The sequence below is a fragment of the Equus przewalskii genome, chromosome 8, assembly GCF_037783145.1.
Source record: "Equus przewalskii isolate Varuska chromosome 8, EquPr2, whole genome shotgun sequence".
NCBI classification, from domain to species: domain Eukaryota; kingdom Metazoa; phylum Chordata; class Mammalia; order Perissodactyla; family Equidae; genus Equus; species Equus przewalskii.
The window spans coordinates 81844764-81867661 of NC_091838.1; the positions used below are offsets into that span (position 1 = coordinate 81844764).

A 22898-nucleotide genomic window follows, 5' to 3' on the forward strand; every position below is an offset into this window, starting at 1 on the left:
AATGTGAGCCAACGTTAGCTATGACCCTGATAGCAAGACAAGAGACACCCAGCAGGACAGGCGAGGTGAATGGGGTGCCGCCCCAAGGTCCCAGCTTAAAGAGGGCAGATGGGTGTGGGGAGCAAGGCTGCCCAAGAGCGCCACCTGGACCTGCTGCAAAGATCCCAAGGGCACCCAGGGATTTGGGGGTGCCGGACGCCCCCAAGGCTGGGCAGCACTGCACCAGAGGTGATTCCTAGGTCACTGTCTGCTGAGCACCTCCCAGGTCAACCCGCACCCAGCCTTCCCTTGCCTGATCCTCTGGGCACTCCCCCCCCCCGCCCCCCCCGCCCCCCCCCCCCCCCCCCCCCCCCGCTGTTGTGTTTCACAGGTGAGGAAAATGAGCCAGGAAATGGCGGGGAAGAGACCCAGGTCACCCAAGAGAGCAGGGGCACCAGCTCTGCCATGCTCCACACTGAGCCTTGCCACGTGGGCTTCAGGAGGAGCCACCAAGTCTGGAGGTCTGTCTTATGTTGAAAAAAGGGGCTGGCATCCCAGGGAGGGAAGCAGGAATGTGCCACAAGTGTCCAGGAGAGAAGCCCTGGCTGGTACAGGGGCCAGAGGTTGGGATACAAGAGAGACACAGAAGACAGCAGAGGGACTGCACCCAGAAAGCTGGGTGGGGGAGCATGGCCTGGCTGCAGAAGGCACGCGGGTGCCCTCTGGGCTTATGGACGCTCCCGAGCTCCCTCGTCCACACAGCAGCCTGTGGTATGGACCCACGACCATCAAGGCTGTGTCTGGGCGGGGGCCCTGGCGCTCACAGAGGGTAAAGAGCGGGTCCCAAGTCAGAGCCCCTAAAGGAGGCAGTGGGGTCCAGGCTCTGCCAGGCATGGCCACCTCACTTCTCCTGGCCTCAGCTTCCTCACCTGCAATCAGTCAGTGGACATGGCCCAAGGATCCACAGCCGGAACTCCCAGAGTCACCACTTTCTGATTAGGTGACCTGTGGCCAATCCCTTGATCTCACCAATAAAGATGAGGATATCTCATTGTAAAATGAGGACATTAACTCATCACAGGGCTGTTTTAAGTTTACAGGTTATCAGAAGCTGTGTGTGTAAACTTCCGGCTCTCCGCAGACAACAGGTGCGATGGAATGCTTTCTCCAGTCCTTCCTACCTGCTATCGTGTGACGGAACCCAAGACAAAGAAGCTACTCTAGAGCCCCCATCATCCCTGGGTGAGACTAGGACCATTCAGAAAGGTGGAGACTGAGGACAGCTCCTTTTCCCACTGACCAAGCCACAGGGCAGTCGCACGGATGCCACTGAGAGAGCCGCAGCCCGAGCACTGAGCGCAGAGTGTTTCTAGTATTCCGGCACGTTGAAAGGCTCTGAAAGTGCAAGGGCTCCACACCAGCCAGCGGTGCACCTGGGGTCCATCCCAGTCTCGCCCTGTCTCTCGGGCAAGTCACTGGTGACGACCTAGGTGTTGTTGTCACCGATTACAACAGACGTAGCGGAAGCAGCACCCCACCTCCACTGTCCAAAGCAGCAACCACGTCCTCAGGCCCTGACAATCAGGCTTTGTTTCTTCCTAAGCCAGCTATAAGAGCCTCCACTTCCAAGAAGTCCTCCCTGAACAGCCTCACCGGGAGGTGGCGTTAATCCTCTAGAGAGATGGACGGGCCCTGTATCGTCGCTTCTCTGCCCAGGCTAACACCGCTTTCCATCTCCCACCGTCCCCAGTACTTCCTAGCAGAGCCATCCCACCAGACAGAACGCGGAGGAACCCCTCGAAGTCCTGGGCCTCAGCTTCTAGTCTACGAAATGGGACACCACTACTCCTGCGCAGAGCAGTCGGAAAATTCAGAGTTAACTCTGAATCTAGGGGGCACTTCACATAGGACCTGGCCCCAGTGTGTACTCACAGGTGCCCACCGAAGACAAAGGCGTCCGTGGGATCTCCGTGGGGCTGTGAGGACCCCACAAACACTCAGAGAGGGGGAGGATGCCCTGGCACACCTACATTCCAAGTGCAATGCTACCAGGTTGTAACGGTGACTCAGTTCCCCAGAACCAGTCACGAGAGCCCCCAGGTCATGCTTTACTGGAAATACGCCCAGCTCACAGTGACGGCCTCGGCGAGAAGTTCTGACACCGTTCCTTTCGGAGTCTGACCATCACAGCCGCGCCTGCCCCGCTACCTGGGGCATGAAGTCCAGTGCACCCAGGACTCCTCCGACAGGGAAGGGACGTCGCTGAGCGGCAGGAAGCTTCCTGTAGCCTCACAGTAAGCCCGTCGGCGGGGGGCGGGGGAGCCTTGGGGAAGGCTGGCGGGGGCCCAGGCCCAGCCTGCAGAGCTCTGGCCGAGGCAGAACTGTGTGGGCAGGAACGAATCCCCAGGCGGACAAGGTTCTGAGGGGACCCTGAGGAAATCCATATTCAAATTGTTAAAAACTATTTTCCAAAACCATATCATAACCAAGCAGAACCACGGCCCGCACTGACTTGGCTTCCAGACTCTCCCGCAGACCCACAGGACTCCATCAAACCTATCTGAACTCGACAACCACAAACTGACATCGGCCCAGGACCCTTATCGGCACAGCCTCCCTGCTGAAGCTGCTCAAACTGCCAGGAACCCTCCAAGGATGATAAGCAGCCGGGGACAGTGCCACTGGGAACCTCTGCCCACAGAGGCTTCTGTCCACCGGGACCTTCTACAGCCCTGCAGGGTGCTGGTCTCTTCTCACAGAGTTCTGAATTACTAGCGTAACTGCCCCTGCCTAGTTCACTTGCTGAAAAAAGGCCCCAGTTTTATTTTACACTTGATTAGTGTTAAATATCACTGCACGCTGTGAAAAGTTACCAATATTTTTCACACAGTCACAGCATCAAAGAGAAAAACATGATACCCCAAATTATGAAAAAACATATTCTCAAGGCACCTGCAAACCCAGTCTTTCACTGGGGTCGAGGCATCCTGCACCTCCAGGGGCTCAGGGCCATCCAGGAGCCCCGACGCCTGGGCCCAGCACCCCGGGGGTGGGCACCAGGCTGCACTCCTAGGCTCGATCACTTACTGCGTGGCTCCGGGCAAGTTATTTAACCTCTCTGTGCCTCCTTTTCCTCCCTGTAAAATGAGGTAATACAGCACAGCCCTTACCGGGCTCTGCTGGGGAAAGAATGAGTCTGAGAGCTGCGCACAGGACCCAGCCCTCCGCATGTTATTTCTCAGGGCCTGCACTAAGGGCCAGGAACAAATATGCATCATGCTCCCCGGGTTCTAACAGAGTAGTTGAAGCTCAGAGCACTGGGCAGCTTCTGGGCCAAGGTCACGAAGCCAGGAATGGCCCAGCCTTGGACGTAACTGCTCCCTGCACAACACCGGGCTCTACAATGCTTCTCACGCAGAATAAAAGGCACAGGGCCCCTCCCTGTCCTCTTAACAAGTATAAACACTTTACACGTCTGAATAATCAAGGATGAGCTAGACATGTTTTCAACAGCCCTGAGCTTTCTCCCAGCTTCCCTGGCCCACTAGGCTCGCTGAGGCCATGCTGGCAAATCAAAGAGCAAGGCAGAGTCAACTCCACAATCCATCCCCAGCACCCACTCAGGGCTGCCTTCAAGAGGACAGAGCGGCAGCCTTGGCCGGCCCCGAGACCTGGCTCCATCCAGCAGAGGGTAGTGGTGCGCAGGGCCTGATGGGGAAGATTTCCTAACTCCAAGCTTTTAATGTAAACGGTTTTACGTAAGTGACATGAAAAAGCCACGAAGGGTTACTCCAGTTTCATGAAGCACCACAGGCTGGCAGTAGATCTGCATCCTGGGGTCGAGTGCCAGATGAGGGCACGAGTTTCCAGAACCACTCAACCCGGGTGCAGGGTCACCTGGGCGCCGGTCTCTCCAGCAGCCTTTCTCTAAGCCTTTAATAGCCTTGAACCTTCATTTCAGTATCAAGGCCCAAGATGCCGAGAAAGCGTAAATAACACTTTGTGCTCCAGTGACCACAGGAGGCTGCACCTTGGCGAGCGTTGCCCCCTGTCCTCCTGCGGGGCAGGGAGGGGCCGCGCGGCCCGCCCAGTTCCACTCTTCACTGTCTAGATAAACCACAGGATTCCTGGAACATGATCTGGGAGCGAGCGCCCATCCTCACTTCTCCCCAGGAACAAAGGCACTGCCCCACAATCTCAGGAGGCCTCTGTCCCCAGACAGACACCGGTCCGAATTCGCGGTGAAGCAACCTCAAGTGGATTTTTAATGGCCAGCCCCGAGGACAGAAGACAGGTAAAGCTTCAAGCGGACCCACACTACCAAAATCCAGAGAGGTGGGCCAGCGGCTTGCTCGCGTCCCCCACAAAGCTGGATGAGCCAGAGACCCCCCACTTGGAACCTCCTCGTGTGCCACAGAACTGCCACCTGAGACTAAGTCTTACAGCTCTCAAGCCAAAGCCATTTCTGTTTCTGGGCGTGACGGCAGAGGAATTTCTTGCTGTTGTTTCATTACTAAACTTATTTTCGTATCACGTTTCAATTAACTTTTAGGTTAAAAATAGTAAATGTTTATACTTTTTTTTCTTGCTTTGTCTCCTCAAATCCCCCTGGCACATGGCTGTGTATTTTAGTTGTGGATCCTTCTAGTTGTGGCATGTGGGACACCGCCTCAACGTGGCCTAACGAGCCATGCCATGTCCCCGCCCAGGATCCGAACCAGCGAAACCCTTGGCCACCAAAGCGGAGCGCGTGAACTTAACCACCTGGCCACGGGGCTGGCCCTAAATGTTTATACTTTGAGAGCGTCTCCTGTGTAAGTAACAGAGGACCCGCCCAGGACTTTCAAAGAGATCTGAGGAAGTTCTCGGAAGGGACACCCACCTCATCCTGGATCCTCAGGGAGAGGCCCACCTTCGCACACCCGACTGGTCAGGCTCCTGTGCACCCTCCTCCGAGTCTCCACCCACCCCAGGGGCCTCTCCCTAGAGACAGGCCCACGACACTCTCCTCTTCCCTGACTCCGCTCGTTGTTGCTTGGAGAAGGACGACCAGCAGAGCAGGCTTACAGACTCCTGCAGGGAGATCCCTCTTCGGAATCCAAAGCCCTGCCAAGCAGTCTTCTCCGGTTCTAACCTACCTTTCTGGAAAATTAAGATTTAACTCAAGGTACATTCCATAGGTTTATATTTTAATCCAACCAAGGGAAGATGCATTGCCACTGTCCGAAACTCGCACATTCAGGAGATGTATCAGCTTTCGCCTTTTAACACAGCACATCTAGAGAACACGCAATTAAATACTAAAGCACACACGGAGCAGCAGCGATGTCATAACCTAACGAAGTGGCGAGTGCTTTACCCCTCCCATCCACCGAGCACCTGAACATCACAGGGCAGAAGCCCTTCACAGCGCGTGTGCGAACGCAAAGACATCCTCGGCAGGTCCCAGGTGTGGGTGACCTGGAGAGACTGAATTTACAGATCCTCAACGTCACTATAAACTTGTTCCTAAAACTCAACTGCCTGAGCAGTGGCCAGTGGTGGAAGCCCCAGGCCCTGGTGGGCCCCCCACCCAAGGTCCCCTTCCTCCCCAACAAGAGGAGGGCACTCCTCTCGTGGACCGTTCCGGTGGCAAGGCCATACTTGGCACCACGGGCAGTTCAATAGTTCCTCTAATTGACGCATCTTAAACGGAGCCCCCTAGTTCTTTAAAACATGCATTCCAATATAGCATTTTTATTCTGTGCCTTTAGTAATTATTTACCAAAACCAATAACACATTTATGCTTCTGTGATCAATTCTTTACCGATAATTACAATGACAAAAAATTCTCCGGGATTGAGTTCACCCGGCCTTATCACAGAAACACTTACACTGCAGTTTATATTTTTGTCACAGAGAAGTGTGAAGAACGACCAGTAAGACTTTCAAGTATAAAGGCGTGTAACATTAGAATAAAATTCCATGAGGGAAAATGGAGCCCGCCCCCAAGCTCAGGAGGAGGAAGAGGGCGTCCGGCTAGAGGCGTAAGAAGTTTGCTCGCGTTTTTACAGGACGATGGTGGCCACCAATCACTGGAGTATTTAACACTGGATACTTTGGGGCGCAGGAGTAGTTGTTTTAAACATCTATATTTACAATATACTAGAAATTACATCCATAACTATTAAAGATTAGCATGAAAAAGTTCAGATGTCAATCTAAAAACGTGCCCACAGTTTTTCCAAGTTATTCTACAGAACCCGAGCAAAGATCTGAAGATCACTAATGTAAGGCAATGTAACAGTGAAACGGCCATCGCATAACCGGTCTCGCCAATGACAGCGCTACCTTCTGCCCACTCCACTGGAGCTCTCCTGCTGTCCACTGCACTCTGGAGAAACAAGTCCATCTCCGACGCAAAGAGGTCAAAACCCCTCCCCTCAAAGTAACTGATGGAAAAACATTTCTCTTCCCATTCCAAGCCAAAACTCATCCTCTTAGATAAATACATTTTCCTACAATGACGACTAAAAAGTTTGCAATAAGGAGCTTATTAATTGTCTTCTGGCCTTGCAATGTCCAAGTAGTTGCTTAAAATTGTGCAACACGCTCTGTACATACAAGTACAGCGACCACTATATCTGAACTGGAGAAGCACGCTGGTCCAACGCCTCTTCCTGTCTGCTTTAAGGCTTTGCTACGTACTTTGTACTTAAGGTTTTCCTTTCTTTGAAATGGGAAAAATCTAGCGGCCAACCAATTCAGCTGGCTCCAGGATTCACAGGCAGAAGCCCAGGACAGACCCTCCAGCAAACTCCAAAAGCTCATCCGAGCTGCACCACAGGACGCCCGTCTCCTCGGGAGATGCGTTCTGAAAGCAGCGAGGAATGCACCTTTCCACCTCTCGGGCACCCGTTCAGGAATGCAGTCCTCTCTCTGCCAGCAGGATCCTTCAACAGGTTCGGGAGGATGAAAACACCACCGACCTGGGTCTGAACAATGCTTCCCTCACCTGGGCTTCGGGCCAAGCAGGTGGGAGAGCAAGGCAGCCGCTGAGTAAGTCGGAAAGGCTGTGCGAACCCCTTCAGCTGCGGCTGCGAGAGGACCCCGCCTCGGGGCAGCGAGCACCCTTGTTCCCGTATGTGGGGGCAAAGTGCCCAGCACAACGTGCCCCTCGTTGGGGGTCCCTTATAGACTCTGCCCTTGACCTTGTGTGACCTCCGTCTCACCTACGGTTCCAAATCAGCCAAACAGAACTCAGAGCCCTTCCCTCCAAAAGCAGGGTTTTGTTTCATTTCCCATAATCTCTCTCAAAAAATTACCATTGTGCCTAAGTCAAGACAAGCACGCTCAAATGACCCACACCAACTGCGTATCCCGATCAGCTGAGGCGGGAACAGCAGTCCACGCACCGCAGCGTGGGGGCCACTGTGGAAACACAAGTTTAAAAGGAAAACTATTAGTGACAGGAAAACAGTAATCGGGTTATGCTGTTGCCATCGAAGTCTGTGGGTGCTGTAATCTTCTTAAAATGCCTCCTCTAAAAGTCACTTGCCAAGGAAGCAAGTTCATAAACACTATTAGGTCCCACTAAATCTTTCCAATGTCACCGCTACCCAAATGGCAGTGGGCTGAAAATGACTCTTGTGTCGACTGTGCAGCCTGACTCTTGGCAAGCTTCCCTCTGACACAGGCGAGGAAGCTGCCTCTGCACACCCACTAAAAAGGGCCACCATCTCCCAGGTCGCTGGAAGCGCCTTATTTCACAGGGCTTAGCATCTGATACCTTAAAAAAAGGGGGCGCCGCTCAAAGCACATTTTGAAAGTTCGTTTAGAAAGATCCTTGTTCACTGATTTTGGTGTGGTAATTAAGCTAACTTAAACAAGGAGACCTTGTCCGGGCGTGGGTGGGGGAGGGGCAGCAGGCTGCCGCTCCTGCTCCAGGGGTCCGCTCCCACCCCTTCCTTTCTCTATGGCTGCTCCTCTTCTGGGAGGCCTTTTCCCCCTGGTCAGATTTCCACTCAGCAAAGCTAAAACGCTCTCAGGTTTCCTGGCTTGGAGTCGAGGCCACCCTCCTAATGGTGTTTCGCTGAGCGCCCCTTCATCAGCGGAATTATGCTGTGATCAAAAAAATCTGGGGAACCAGAGGAAGCGAGCGTGGGGCAGCATCCTCACCCATCTTCAGTAGGAACACGGCTTCCAGCGCATTCCAGCTCCGCAAATTACAGACACGGCTCTGCCAGGGGTGTTCCCGAGGAGAGCACTGGCAATTTGGGGTTGTCTGCCACCTACCGCGCTCGCCAGTCGCCCTCACTCCATGCCAGACCGCGAGGCTGTTAGTCACAAACCACCCCTACCGGCTACACAGGGCTGGGCTTCAGGGCCCGCAGGACAAGCGGGAGAGGGCAGAGGGTGCGGATGGCGACAAACAGGCACCACAGTCAGAAAACGACAGCACGGCCTGGGCCCCAGCACGGCCCTCCCCCTTCCTCCCCACCGTCCCTCTGACAACACGGATAAAACCAATCCAACACCAAGCAACTGAAACACTGGCTGAAATACCTTCCTGGGCTCGTCTCCTCCGCTGGAGAGGGGGAGCTGCCGTTGCCGCAGCCCCTCCTCCCTGCAGACCAGCAGGGCGGGATCTCCTGGCTCCGAGAGGGCAGGGTCCCAGGTTCCCAGGCTCCTCTCGCCCCTTCCCACCTCCTCGCATCTCCAGTAAGCAAAGTTGCAGGGCAGAGAGAGCCCCAGGATGCGAAAAGCTGCAAGCTACCGCGGAGATCACCCAGTCCAATCTCTGCTCTGCTTTCACGACGTGACGTGGGCCAAGGCTGCAGCACACATCTCTGCAAGGCAAGCCACTCTCACCCGCCCAGGAGCCGGCCCCGGGCAGCCTCCCCAGGGGGAAACCCGGGCCGCACAAACCCCCGCCCCCCCCGCCCCCCCGTGCACACCTCATATGCATTTCAAATGCCTCTCAAAGGATCCACGCCTTCCCTTTACAGCTGCTGCCCATAAAAACAATTAGCTGGAATGGGACTGAAATTCTTGATTTTGAAGACAAGCTATTTCCCCACCACCACCCCCCTCTCGGCCTCCAACCAGAAGCACTGGAGTTCTTTATCACGCCAGGCTCTTTCCACCTGGGCCTGCACAGCTTCAGGCCCCAACCGCAGCCTCCCCCCATCTTCAAGCAGATTCTGCAGAATCTCTCCCAAACACGAAATAAACTCTCACTCCTTTTAACACATAATTCAGATGTAGCAGAAAAGTGAGAAAATCACATTTTTTAAAGGCTAGAGGTTCTTGTTTCTGATACCTAGTCATTTGTTACATTTCTTCATCAGTAAACCAATCCTCCAGCTTTTAATTTTCTTCCCTTTTTTCCCACTACCAACACAAAATAGAAGAGATGAAAGATACCCCCACACCCTACCTGGCTGTCGCTGCCGGGAAAGCGGGGTGGGATGGCGTGAAGTGGTGCAGGGCACCCTCGAATAATGCTGGCAGGATCGACGTGGGCTTTCCCCGTAGAAACAGGCTTTGACTCTGACAAGCATTTGACCCCACAAATGCTTCAATACTCATCTTCTAAACCCTCCTCCCCTCCCGGAGCCCCAGGCTAGGAGATGGACGCCCCAAAAACCAGGAGCTGCAAAAACTGGAGTCAGCTGAGGTATCCGATGGGGAGAGGCTGACCCACGAGTGCCCCACTGAAAAACAAACTCACGCTCCCTACATCAAGGACCCCCCCTTTTCTAGAATCACTACAAATAGCTAACCAGGAGGTTGTGCTTTTTTCAAGCCACCTCCCCCCTCCCATTTTAACATACCTCCCCTGGAAAAGCCCTGGGCTGGGATGGGCTCCCCGAGAACCTAGTCAAGAGCCACACACCTTGGGCAGGAACGGGTTAAGCTCGAGAGCTCTCGGAGGCCGAGGCGCCCGGGAAAGGGAAAGCGGGGTCGAGATGCAGTAATGTGTGGGGACTTTTGAGGGGCAAGGGCTCTGGCCCTGGATGCACGGGCCCCCTCCTCCGGGCACAAGCTCGCCGCAGGAAATAAAGGTATCTTCAAAGGGACAGACTGGAGGACAGTGCAGATTAGACATAAACACAGGCAAGCGCAGGGGGCAGCTCAGAGCCCGCGGTGTGGAACACTGGCTGTGCGCGCTGAGGACGTGTGTGCGCTGGGGGAGGAGGGGGCCAGGCGCTGCGGGCTGAGGCCGAAGTCTCACAAGTTGGAGGTGTCAGGCCGAGGGGGCAGGCCAGGGTGGGCACCAAGGGGGCGAGGCGCCAGGCTTCCCGCCGGGTAGAGAACCCGAGGAAACGGGGGAGGGAGGAATGCTGAGGGGTGGACGGGGGCAGGGCCCACGGGAAGGTGCACACCGCGAGGAGGGGCCCGGGATGCTCCAGGAGGCTGCAGAGCCGGGGCCGAGGAGAGGCAGGTGCAGTCCGGGGAGAGGAGGAAGGGGGCCAAGCATGGTGCCTCCTCCCGGGGGAAGAGACGTCCAGGCGGGCCCGAAGCGGGACCCCCGCCCGAGGCCGCGGCCGCGCGGAGGTGGGGGTGGGGAGGCAGCAGGTGCCGGGCGCCCAGGGGCGGGGCCTGGCCTGCGGGCGGCCGCTCACCTGTCTCCTCCGGCCGGGGCCGCGGGGGCGGCGGCGCGGCTGGGGGCCGGGCCGGCGGGGGCGGCGGGGGCGCGGAGCCCCAGGCGCTCGGGGGCGGCGGCGGCGGCGGCGGTTGCGCGACGGGGTCCCGGCGGCGGCTGCTCCTCAGCCGGCCGGCCGGCCGGGCGGTCAGTCAGCGAGCGACGCGGGCGCGGAGGGAGCGCTGCGAGGCTGCGGCCGGCGCGCGGGGACAACGCCGCTTTATCGGGTCGGAAACAGCCGCCGCGCGCCGCTTCCGCTGACGCAGCGCCGGCCTGTGCTCATGACTATGCAGCAGCCCGCGGGAGGCCTGGGCGGGGCCTGCGCCGCGCGCGCCGATTGGCCGCCGTGCGCCCCGCCCCCCGTGCCGCCCCGCCCCGCCGCCCGAGGCCCCGCCCCAGAGCGGCCCCGCCCCTGCCCGCGTCCCGCCTCCCTCCTCGGGGGCGGGGCGTCCCGCGCGCCCCCCGCCCGGCTCCTCCCCGCGTGAGCTCTCGCCCCTCCCCGAGAGCCCCGGCCTCCGTAGCGGCGGGAGGGAGGACCCTGCAGCCCCCGCCCCTCCCCGGCTCGCCGGTGCCCTCCCCCGCCCCAAACGCCCTCCTCGCAGAGGGTCCCGGAACGCCTTGGCTCCCCGCACCTGCCTAGCCCCCAAGCAGACAGCCTCCTCCCATCGCTCCCCGACCCGGGCACGGCGGGCTCCGCCCCCAGGTGCCGCCGCAAACGCTCCTGGTCTGCTGCTCCGGGTCTCGCTCCACAAACCCCCTACCTCGCCCCGGGCCATCTCTCCTCTCCACTCCCCTCCCATCTCCTGCGCTCTGCGCGCCCCGCGCCTTCCAGCCGGCGAGCCCCCTGGAGAGCTGAGCAGGACCCCGGACTCGAGGCCTGACCCATGCCAGCGGCACCGACCCGGTGTCACCCTGCAAGTAGAATCCATAGGATGAGGCTGCGGGAAACCCAGAGGGACAAGGTCGGGGAGGCAAGCTTGACAGAGAAATAGATGATATAATGGGCTGAGGTCAGACAGCCCTGTGCCCTGGCCAGGGTTTAAGTGGCTTTGGATGAATTATCCAAAAGCCTCGGGTGTCCTCATCTGCCAAATAGAGATCGTAAGATCCATCTCATGGGGCTGCTAAAGGGATTTAGAAATGAAGGGTGCCTGCACAGCCTCCAGAGCAGTTCAAATAGGAAAATTTGACGATATCAAGTGTTGGCCAGGAAGTGGAGCCACTGGAACTCTCATACACTGCTGATGGGGATTCAAAGTGATGCAGCCACTTTGGAAATCTGTTTAAAAGTACTTGATCCTATGTAAACCCTATGACCCAGCAATCCCCTCCTAGATGCAGACCTTATATGATGATGTTTCTGTTCAAGGTAGCACTGTTTGTAGTAGCCAAAAACTGGAAACTACCCAAATGCCCATCAGCCATACAAAGGATACGTAAATTGTGATATTTCACAAAGGATGATGGCAATGACAATAAGTAATCTACAGCTACACGCAACAATAAGGCTGACTCTCACACATGATTTTGGGGGGGGAAAAACAAGCCAGACCCTAAAGCATGTAGGATTCCACGTGTGTAAACTGGTCAAAGTGTATGCGTGATGATAGAAGTGGATAGTGTCAACCTTGGAGAGAGGGGTGCCAGAGCCAGGAAGGGGACAGGAAGCGAGTGTCTGGGGTGCTGGTAAGATTCTATTTCTTGATCTGGGTGCCGGTTACATGGGTGTGTTCACTTTGTGAAAATTTCTCCAGCTGCACGCTCATGATGCACATGCTTTCCTGTGCGCATGCAATACTTCAATGAGGGGTTAGTAAGAGCATCAGGGGTGTACACATCAAAAGCCCAGAGGGGCACCTGACACATCGTGAGCGCTCATAACTCATACCTGACCCCCTCATTGGGTTTTTGGCTCCTGCAGCCACTGGATGGGGCAGAGGCCATTCCAGGCGTGCCGTGTGCTAACTGGGTGACCTTGGGCACCTTACTTAACTTTTCAGAGTTTTCATCTGCAATCGAGCCTTATCATAACACCTAGCGCACAGGTCATCTTGAGGATTCAATAGTGATTTTTAAAAAGACTTGATACGGTGAGGAGCACCGAGTAAGGACTTAATAACTTTGTTTAATTATTCACTAAACACTAAATACTGGTGTTTATTGAATCGTCTTCATTTTCATTCATTCAGCAGCCAACTACAAAGTGCCTACTCTGTGCCAGGGACCATGTCAGGGACCATTCTGTGACTAGAGCTGGCAACAAGATGTGCTCTGTCTCCTTAAGGATCCCAGAGAGCACTGGGGACACAGACAGATGAGGGAACGCTCGCTAGCCGCTGCAGCCCTGCCAGCGCAGGGTCTGACTGGTCGTAGGCCCTCCATAAATGTTTCTGGAAGAATAAATAAATGCATGTATAAAAACCTATGCTTAAGGTTTCACATGAATGAAGCTTAGAAGGCAGTTTCTAAGCCTGAGATGTGGAAACATCAGTTTAATTTTCTTCTGTAATGTGGACTTCTGCACAGAGATTGGACAGAGAGCAAGGGGAAGGAAGACACAGCCCCAGTGTGCACGTGACCCAACACTGCACCTGTGCATGTACACAAGTGTATGCGTGTATGTGTGCATACATGTGCGTGAGGGCCAGAGGCACTTGCCCAGCACTCCATCCCAGCCTAGCCAGCCGGGACCTCATCCAGCTGCTGCCACCAAGGAGGTGTTGCGGACTGCATGTTTGTGTCCCCCCAGAATTCATGGTGAAGCCGGAACCCCCAGTGAGATGCTATTGCAGACAGGGCCTTGGAGAGGTAATTAGGTTACGAGGGTGGAGCCCTGCTGATGGGATTAGTGCCCTTATGAGAAGAGACAAGAGGGAGCTTACTTCCTCTCTCTCCGCACACACGCACCAAGGAAGGCTATGTGAGGACATAGCCAGGAGGAGGCCCTCCCCAGAGTCGGACCGTGCTGGCACCGTGATCTCAGAGTCCAAAGTGAAAGGAAGGTGTGCTTGTTATTCGAGCCGCCCAGCCTCTGGTATTCTGTCCTAGCAGCCCCAGCCCACTGAGACAAAGGGTGAGATGAGTCTGTGGCCTGTGACCCCATTATCCAGCCACTGAGGGCAGCCTGGAAATGGGGTCCACAGGCCCCTACGCAGCTCCTCCTCCATCCTTGAACACCTGGCCCCCATCCCGTGAGGAGAGAGCTTGACACGTGAGAGGCCCTCTTGCTCTGCAGTCGGAAAGCTCTGCCCCTGGCCTGGCTCCAGAGTGGAACATGCCTGGGCACTTTCCTGCCGCAGGCATGCAACCTGGGCCGTCGCACAGGCCCCGTGATCAGAAGAGCGCCACGCCTGGTGTATTGCTCTGCTGTCACTTCACCACCTTTAAATTCTTAATAATTTTTAACAAGGGCCCCACAAATTATGGAGCTGATCCTGCGTGTTCTTCTGTAAACACGTCAACCTCCCGGGAAGCTCGTGGGGAGCCTGGGGCGTGATGACGTCTCAATCCCTGCCTGTGAGACCTTGCCTTCTCCCCTCTTTGCTTGTGGACCCTTAGAGCAGGGCTCTGTGCCCCCATCTTTGAACTCCCAGGGCCTAAGAACTAGTAAAACTGTAATCTTGAGATCTACCAGGAACTGCCTCCTCCAGGAAGGCCTCCTGGGTGTCCTGCCTTAGAGGAGTGAGTGGCTCCCTACCGTGAGCTCTGAGGCACTCTGCCCTTCACCATGGATCCATTCCTGACTGTAACTGGGCATTCCCTGTCTCCCTAGTTGTCTGCGAGCTCTCTCCAAGGGGCTGGTCCCAGGTCAGGTTCACTGCTGTATCCCAGAGCCTGACCACAGTAGGGCTGCAGACATGTTTGGATGGAGAGGGGGACAGAGAAAGAGAGAGAAAAGAATTTCTTAACAAGGGCTCATTGAGAGACTCGGGGCGGGGGGGCGGGGCGCAGGCACAGACAGACCCCTGAAACAACGTGAGCCAACCTGTGTTTCCTACAGTCACATGCTTACATGGGTCAAGAGCTTTCATCTTCGTCTTGTGACCCTACAGAGGTCAGGACACCTGCAGCAGAAGGCATGGGGCCCCTGTGACTTTTACCACCCCTGACCCCGGTGCCAGGAGGCAAGCAAAGGAGGGAGAGCTGGCTTGGGAGAGGCGGGAGGGAGGGGCTGGGAATTGGAGGGGCCTCTAGCAGATAGGCTTGGGGTGGGGGGCGGTCATAGGATCCGCATTTGAACTTTGCCCTCACTGTAAAGGAGCTTCAGTCTGTGAAAGGGAGGGGCCCTTCCCTGGACGGGGGGCTGATCAGGAGCACAGTCACGGAGTCGCCTGACTGGTCCAGAAGCCCAGCCCTGCAGCTGACCAGCTCTCTGACCTTGGGCAGGTCACCCCGGCTCCCCGGACCTGGGTGTCCTTAGCTTCCAACAGGGAGGATTGGTGGCTCCTGCCTCGTCAGGCTGTTAGCAAAACGGATGAGTTCATCACATCCAGAACTGCCAGCAAGCACCATCCAGACGGCTGCTGAGAAATGACCTTTGACTTCTGGGGGCCGGAAAAGGAAGGGAGGTGATGTGCGTGGAACTCGGTCAGCTCGTCAACTGAGGGCCTGCTGTGCGCCAGGCCCCTTCCACACCTTGTCGGATCCCTTCGGAGAACTCAGATGAGGCGCTGTCTCTGGAGACTGCAGTCCACAGAGTCGTGGTGGGGGTTGGGGGCTGCTGAAGACAGGGAAAGAGCAGAAGCTGAGACAGTGTCCCAACCCGACAATCCCCACTGGACGCCACCTCTGCTCACTTGCAAGTCTCTCCTTTGTTTTGTGAGCAACAAACACTTTTCAAAACAAACTTTTGCAAAACCCCAATATCTCAATTAGCATGCTCATTTATCACCAGATATTTCTGAGCACCTGCTCTGAGCCAGGCCGGTTTCCACACTGGGGAGGGGACACAGCAGGCCATGTTCTCAGGGCACTGCTTTCCAGCTGCATCTACCTGACAGCCGCCCTCCGTCTCCACTGCCTGTTCCCCTAGGGGCCCCATGCTCAGGGGTGGTGGAGAGAGCAGAGAGCGAAGGAGCCAGAATCCAGCTCTGCCACTTCCTGCCCTATGACCTTGGGAAAAATACTTAATCTCTGTGAGCACCCAGGTAAAATGGAGGTGGGGTTCCAGGGGGGGGTGGGGTACAGACCTCCTGGGATGTAGGGCAGGTGGTCCCATACCCGGCAGGCCCCAGATCTTAAGCAAGGCCAAGGCCCCCAATTGCCCACGATGGAACCTGAGACCCTGAGAGGACAGCACCTGCCCAGGTGTCCTGGGCAGTGAGGGGCTTTCAGAGCCTAAGGCCCAGGAGGAACAAATCCAAGGCGGGACCTCCAGGTGCTCAAATTGATGAGAGAGCTCCCTGAGGTCCGAGGGCTACCCAAGGTCATATGGTTTCTCAGAGGGATATGGCTACCCAGGGCCATAGAGGAGCCTGGGGTCATACAGCTGCGTGAGTCACACAGATCCCCAGGGTCATATGACCACTTGGGGTCATATGGCTTCTTGGGGTCATATGGCTACCTGGAGTTGTATGACTTCCCAGGGTCATGGGGTTTCCTAGGGTCATGTGGCTACCTGGAATCGTACAATTGCCTAGGGTCATTCAATTGCCAGGAGTCATATGGCTACCTGGTCATAGAGTGACCCAGGGTCATATGGCCACTTGGGGTCACACAGCCACCCACTGGGGTCATGTGGACACCTAGAGTCACAGGAGTGTCTCTTCGGAAGCTTGGGCTCCTTCTAGGCCATTCTACTGCCTCTGTGCCCCGGATGGGCCCCGTCCCCTCCTGAGCCCTGGTTTCCTGCTCTGTGAGGTGGACAGAACGTCTGTGTCCAGAACACAGGGCCACGGAGAGGGGTACAGGAGGAAAGGACTGTGCGGGGGCCACGCAGGCCCTGCTCAGCTGATGGCTGCGACACTCACCGGCCCAGCTTAGCAGACCTGGGGGCTTCTCGGGACAGAGCTGGGTGCCCTGGGAGCTGGAGAACACCCAGCCTGCTCCGGGCAAGGTGAGCGGGTCGCCACCGGGTGTGGCAGGTTCCCCCTCGGGGGTGGGGACACGGGTGTCACTGTGCTGTGCCTTTTTCTGAAGTTTTCTTATAGTCCACAATTAAATGATAGGGCAAATAAATATAACAGTAAAATAAGATGCCGGCTTCAGCCAGGGTGGAGGGGCCCTGCGTGCCGGGTGAGGGAATTTGGCCTCGTCCCTGAGGGTGTGGGAGCCTTGGGAGGCCTTTAAGCAGCAGGGTTGGGACCGGGGAGCCCAACCCTGGGCCGGGGATCCAAGCACCTACCCCAGAGTGTGAGAGGGTGAGGCAGGGCTGGGGCCAGGCGGGGGCAGCAGAGGCGGACTGGGGACCAGGGGCTACCTGACCCCGTGCAAGGCCCTGGCTGCCAACCTGTTGTCCGGAAAGGCCACGTGCATCCTCACCACCAGCCCATGCCCCCCATGCCTGCCTTTCCCTCTGCCCTTCGCCCTCAGGGTTTTTGCTTTGTAAAAAGAGGGCAATGCTTACCCCAAAGGAATCCATGGCTGATGAGGGCTCGTTGGGCAACGGGGCCGAGCATCATAGGGGAGGAAATTTACTTGGGGGAGGGTGGAGCCCATCTGAGGGTTCACACACATTGGCGTGTGCACACACACACACACGTGCACAGATGCACACATACGCGCACCATGGCTGGAAGGCCAGCCTCTCAAGCCCTTCTGGCCTGGGACTGGAGAATGACTGCTGAACAGGCTTCCTCCTGTCTGAATGCCTCTGGGACTGGCAGGAGCCCCCAAGCGTGGGCAGCCAGAGCGCCAGCGGAAAGGGGCACTGGTGCCAAGGGACCTTCTTTAAAGGGGACTCAGGGGTCCTAGGGTGGGGACAGTTGGGGTGCCAGCCTGCTTTACGCCTTCCTTGCCGGCTTCACACAGGGCTCCGCACTCAGAAGGGCCCCATGCTTCATTTAATGCTCTGTTTTTGCCATTTTGCAATTTCTAGTAACTATTGAGCACAGGGACCCAGGTTTTCATTTTGCACTGGGCCTAAAAATTATGTCACCGGTCCTGGCTGTGCACGAGTCTCTTGGCCTCTCTTTGCCTCAGTGTTCTCAGCTATAAGATGGGTGCTCGGGTTCAGTGCTAATGCTTGGACTCGTGAGCCCCAGGAAGGACGAAGGACATGCCCACCTCAGCCCTGTGCTGGGCGTGTTAGCGTCCCTGTCTGCTAGAAGAGGACCCTGAGCCCAGAGAGGTACCGGGGCAGGCCTGAAGTCACGCAGCGAGTAAGTGGCCGAGCTGGGATTTGAACCAGCTGCCTGGCTCTGAGTCCTTGGCCCTCTGCCCGAGGGCACCCGGCTTGCAAGGAGCTCCCAGACAGCCAGAGTGGGGAGAGGCTCCAGTATCCTCTTGGCATCTTAAGTCTACCTCTTGGACAATGAGGGATGGAGGGTCAGGGTCCCTTCAGCCCGGCTATGAACTGAATCACCAGGGTGACCTGGAGAGAAGGCAGGGAGCCAGCCGCCCATGGCTGGTGGCAGGGTGGGGCATCAGGCAAGTCTTCTCAGAATGCAGGGTGAAGGCAGGTGACTGTGGGGCCACCCCACCCAGGGCCTCTGGCACAGGCCCCACCTGCTGACGTCAATGAGGATAGGGCGGGCCCCTGGGGTGCTCCGGCCAGGTCACAGTCCCCAGCCAGGCATCCATTTCCAGATTCCCACACCACAGCCCCCACCCCCAGCAATCCCCTCAGCCCTCTGGGTCGACTCTCCCTCCTCCTGCCTTTGCTCACAGTGTTCCTCCTGCCAGCAGTGCCCTCTGTCCTTCGTGGGTCTGCCTGGCCTGTGTGCCTCCTCCAGGAAGCCCTCCCAGACCACCCCAGCACATGGCAATCCCTGCCTCTCCCAGCACACGGCAAAAATAAAGCTGGGCTTTAATTATGTCTTGACTGGTCATTGCAGAGCCATCTGCACTTTACAGGGCACTCTTCCTGTCCGTGGTCTCACTGGAGCTTCACAGGAACCGTATGGAGTCAGAAGGTTCTTGTCCCCATCTTGCAGATGGGGACCCAAGAAGTGAGGAAAGGGTTCGAGTTCACATGAGGTGTAGTTGTGCCAATGGCTAACACTTCCTGAGACCTCACTGGGTGCCAAGGGCTAGCCTACGTGATTCCATTCATTCGTTCATCCATCCATCCATTCGTTCATTCAATAAATATCGACTGAGCACCTACTCTGTGCCAGGTACTGTCGTAGATGCTGTGGAAGCGGCAACAGAGAAGATGGACCCACACTGTCCCCTCCTGGAATCTTGTCCTAGCGAGGAGACACAGCAAACAAGTAACACGGTACGCGGGGTGGTGACCGAGCCTGGGCAGAAGCAGGAAGGAGGGAGTGCTGGAGAGTCAGGCAAGGTCCCCTGTGAAGGCGACTTTGAGGAGAGGCCTGAAGGAGGGGAGGGGACAGCCCCCCCCACCTCGGGTCCAGCCCAGAAGTCAGCTGGTCTCCCGCCGGGGGCTAGGTATCTTCCCCTCTAGCCCGCCAAAGTGCCGAGGGGCCTCCTTCAGCCCCTCACTGCGGCTCTCCCCGGCTGCCAGCCAGGCCCTCGCCCCAGCCCCAACCACCTGTCCTGTGACCCCCTCAGCCACGCAGGATGGGCCCCACCCTGCCTCGTTGGTCCCTGAGTCCCTGGCTGCTGGGCTGGGCCTGGCACAAGTCCACACCTGGCGGGTGCACAAAGAACCAGCGAAGGACAGAATGTGTGGGCAGGCGGCAGGTCCTGGCCCTGCTCCCAGACGCCCCTGGTCTGGGGTGCAGGGGTCAGGGGGTGTTAGAGGAGGAATCAGCTCATCCTTCAGAAACTAGCCCAAATCGGGCTGCATCCTGGCTCGGTGGCCCTCCCGTTCATTCACACCTCCGTGCGTTCGCTTGTTCACACAGTCGTTCGCTCAGCAAATGGTCCGGATTGTCTACGATCTCGTTGAGCGAGTGGATCCACACTAAGAGCTCACTCTCGAGGGGCTTACATGCTCACGGGGAGACACAGCAACAGACAAATGAGAGGAGCCCACGGTTACACTACTATTGAGAAAAGAAAGCAGAGGAAGGAAGGCGGGAGGGTGCCACTGTGCACAGCGGGTGGGTGTGGGTGTGGGCGTCAGCAGGGCCTGGGCAGAGGAAGGACACCTCCAACTTAGTGTTTTAAAGGGTCCTTCAGAGTAGAGGCCGAGCCAGGGTACCACGGGGTGCTTCTGCGATAGAGCTGGGACAGTGACGGTGACGGTGACGGGAGCAGTGGCAGATTCTGGGTAAACACTGAAGCACAAGACTGACCGGTGGACGGGCCGTGGAACGTGAGAGTGGAGTCATTACTAGCTGTGGAGCTTGTCTGAGCCTCCTTCAGCCTCAGTTTCTGCTGTAAAATGGGGTGCTGGGACCTCACTGCCCAGGCTCCGGCACGAAGACACTGGGGAGAGGGTGGGAGTGGAGCAGCCTCATTCGTTCACGGCGCCTGATGGCGGTCCCCGCGATGCTGGGCTCTGGTCTAGGCCCGGGATGTGGCCTGCGCTGGGTGCTCCACAGATAGGTATTTCTTTCTCAAAAACAGGAGGTGGGAGAGGTCAACGCTGGACCCAGAGGACGTGCTGATGATGGAAGCGGGGCCGGAGTGACCGGGTGGAGGTGGGTCGTTTGGATTACGGGTGGTAGCCCCGTTAGCTGGCCGCCTGTGGCAGGGTCAGCATCGTCTGACCTTGGGGCGGGAGAGCCCAAGAGAAGTTGCCGGGGGAGACTGGAGTCCAGAGCCAAGAACGGCAGGCTGCAGGGAGGCTGACCCCATTTCCCGAGGCGGTGGTGCCAGGAGGCCTGTTTTCCGTGATGTTTACTGAGCTCCTCAGGCTCCAAGGAGCTCTGAGTGTTTGGACTGTGTTCCCAGGGTCATCCTCTGATAGCACCCTGGGAGTTAGGGAGGGATCGGTGGGGTGGTTGAGCCCTTGCCGCCCTGGGCCAGCTGGGAAGGGTGGAGGCCACACGAGGGGAGTGGGCGGCCCAACCCATCCTCAGTCTGCCGTCCTGGGGAACCACGCCCAGGGCCCCCTCTGTCTGGGCTCAGAGCTGGGGGCTGGGTGGGGGAGACTGAGCTGAGACCTCCTTCTCCAGGCTGCCTGGTGAGGAAGGGGTGGAGCAGATGCAAAAGGATCATGACTCAGTAAATAGGGTTAGGCTCAGTCAGGGAGCAAACAGGGGCAGGATTCAGTGGGTAAAACTAAAGCCAATGACAACTTGAGGGTAGGATCAGGGCTTAATGTATCACGAGGGTCAAGGCTCAATGTCTGACCAAGGTGAACAAGGATCAGGGCTCAGTGTGTGGCCAGGATCAGGGCTCAGTTTGTGACTAGGATCGAGGCTCAGTGTGTGACTAGGGTCAGGGCTCATGTGTAACAAGGATCAGGGCTCAATGTGTGACCTGGTTTAGGGTTCAGTTTGTGACTAGGAACAAGGCTCAGTGTGTGACTAGGATCAAGGTTCAGTGTGTGACCAGGGTTAGGGCTCAGTTTGTGATAAGCATCAAGCCTCAGTCCATGAGCAAGGTCAAACTTCAGCCTGTGACTGGGATCAGAGTTTATGGGTCACTAGGATTCAGAGTTCAGTGTGGATCAGGGCTCAGTCTGTTACTAGCATTGGGACTAATCTTTGAGTGGAATCATTCTGTGACTGACAAACAGGACTCAGCATGGGGCTGGTGCTCATGACGCTGATGTGGCCCTTACAGCCCTCCAGTGGACTCAAGGTTGACTGCTCCCTTTTCTCTGCACAGTTCAACCCCATTAATCTTTCTCTCTCTTTCATTTAAGAATCATCTACTCTGTTCCAGGCGTTGTTCTAGGTGCATCAGACTCACGGGGCACTTAGCTGCGCCCCCAGCCCTAAAGGTCGTCCCATCTCCCTGGCAGCTCAGTCAAACCTTCACTGTACAAGATGCTCTGTAGCCCAGGCAGGACCAGGGATGTGTCTCTGCCCGGGGACTCAAGGCTCCCTGGAGAAGGATCTGGAGGCAGGTTCATTTGAGAGAGTGGGCAGGAGGGCATTCCAGGCAGAGGGGACGAACAGGGCTCAGTCATCAGAGAGGCATTTCAGGCTGGCCTCCGCAGGACAGGAAGCCACGCTGGGGAGTGGGGGGAGGGCGGGATGCATAAAGGGGGTCATTTGTGCAGTGACAGATGGAGACTAGACTTTTGGTGATGAATACGATGTAGCATATACAGAAGTCAAATTACAGTGATGAACACCTGAAATCTAGATGTGATAAACCAATGTTACCTTAATAAAAAAAGAAAAAAGAAAGAAAGGAAAAAGAATTCATGCTACAGGCTCAGAGGCGGCCTGGACCAGTCCCCACCAGGTGACAGAGCGATTGCTCTGGTGGCACCCCCCTGCCCCAGAGGCCGCCCACCTTGGGTGGACCGGAACAAGCAGACAACAGGAAGGAAAGGGGGTTTGGGAGGCAGACGAGCATGGCTGTCAGGAAGGACTGGACAGTGGCCTGGGCAGCGAGGGTGCAGACAGCCCCAGGAGGACCGCGGTCAGCAAGGGACATGCGGGAGGGCCTGGGGCGCACGTGGAACTTAGGTGGGGGCTCCCAGCTGGGTGTCATCTCTGGGTGCTTGACCAACTGGCCAAGTCCCTGTGGCCTCAAGGCCTCCCCTCCCCACCTGGAGCTTGCAGGCCTTGGCCTCGGGGACCTCCTGGCCCAATGCTCTGCCATCGGAACAGGAGTGAGCAGGACTGGGCAGGAGGTCCTGGCCTGGCCTCCCGCCTCCCCCACTTCACACCCACCTCCACAGAGCTCCCAGAGTCATCTCTTCCAGCACACCGGGGCCAGGTGCTCTGCCCCTACTTGACACCCTTCCCGTTCTCCTGTCCCTGGCTCCTGGACCAGGCCACTGGCTGCTCTGGAACTCTTCCACAGCCTGGCTCACGTGCCCCCCGCCCCAACCAGGGCAGCAGGGGGTGACAGTGGGGCTGTCAGAGGGGTGGGGGACTGCCTCCCAGGCTGGCCGAGAGGAGGGAGAACTCTGGGCCCGACTGCAGGGGTGCAGGTGCTGGCTGGGGAGGCAGTGAGCTCGGGGGGGGAGGCAGGGGCAGGTGGGGGTGCAGGCAGGTTGGGGACACTTTGGGCCAGGTATGCACAACCACAGCAGCTCATTCAGTCCTCAGAGAGCCCATTTCATTGGACCAAGTGCTGCCTTTATTCCCTTTG

The 22898-nt window shown here is 57.1% G+C and overlaps 1 protein-coding gene across 6 annotated transcripts in view; it reads right to left on the bottom strand.

The window, feature by feature from the left end:
• The window catches only part of SLC45A4 (solute carrier family 45 member 4), a 128943-nt gene extending 118220 nt beyond the window's left edge, over window positions 1–10723 (bottom strand). For 3 of the 6 annotated variants that reach the window (XR_011543277.1, XR_011543276.1, XM_070631095.1), the window contains exon 1: window positions 10588–10723. Coding sequence is in view for 2 of the 6 variants with exons in the window: in XM_070631096.1 (XP_070487197.1) it covers window positions 8525–8675 (151 nt within the window). In the remaining 4 variants the exon portion in view is untranslated. Of the gene's footprint in view, window positions 1–8524; window positions 8832–9398; window positions 10111–10587 lie in introns of those variants that run through there. The other 3 variants (XR_011543278.1, XM_070631097.1, XM_070631096.1) reach the window with 3 other exon arrangements.
• Between the last annotated feature and the right edge of the window lie 12175 nt (window positions 10724–22898).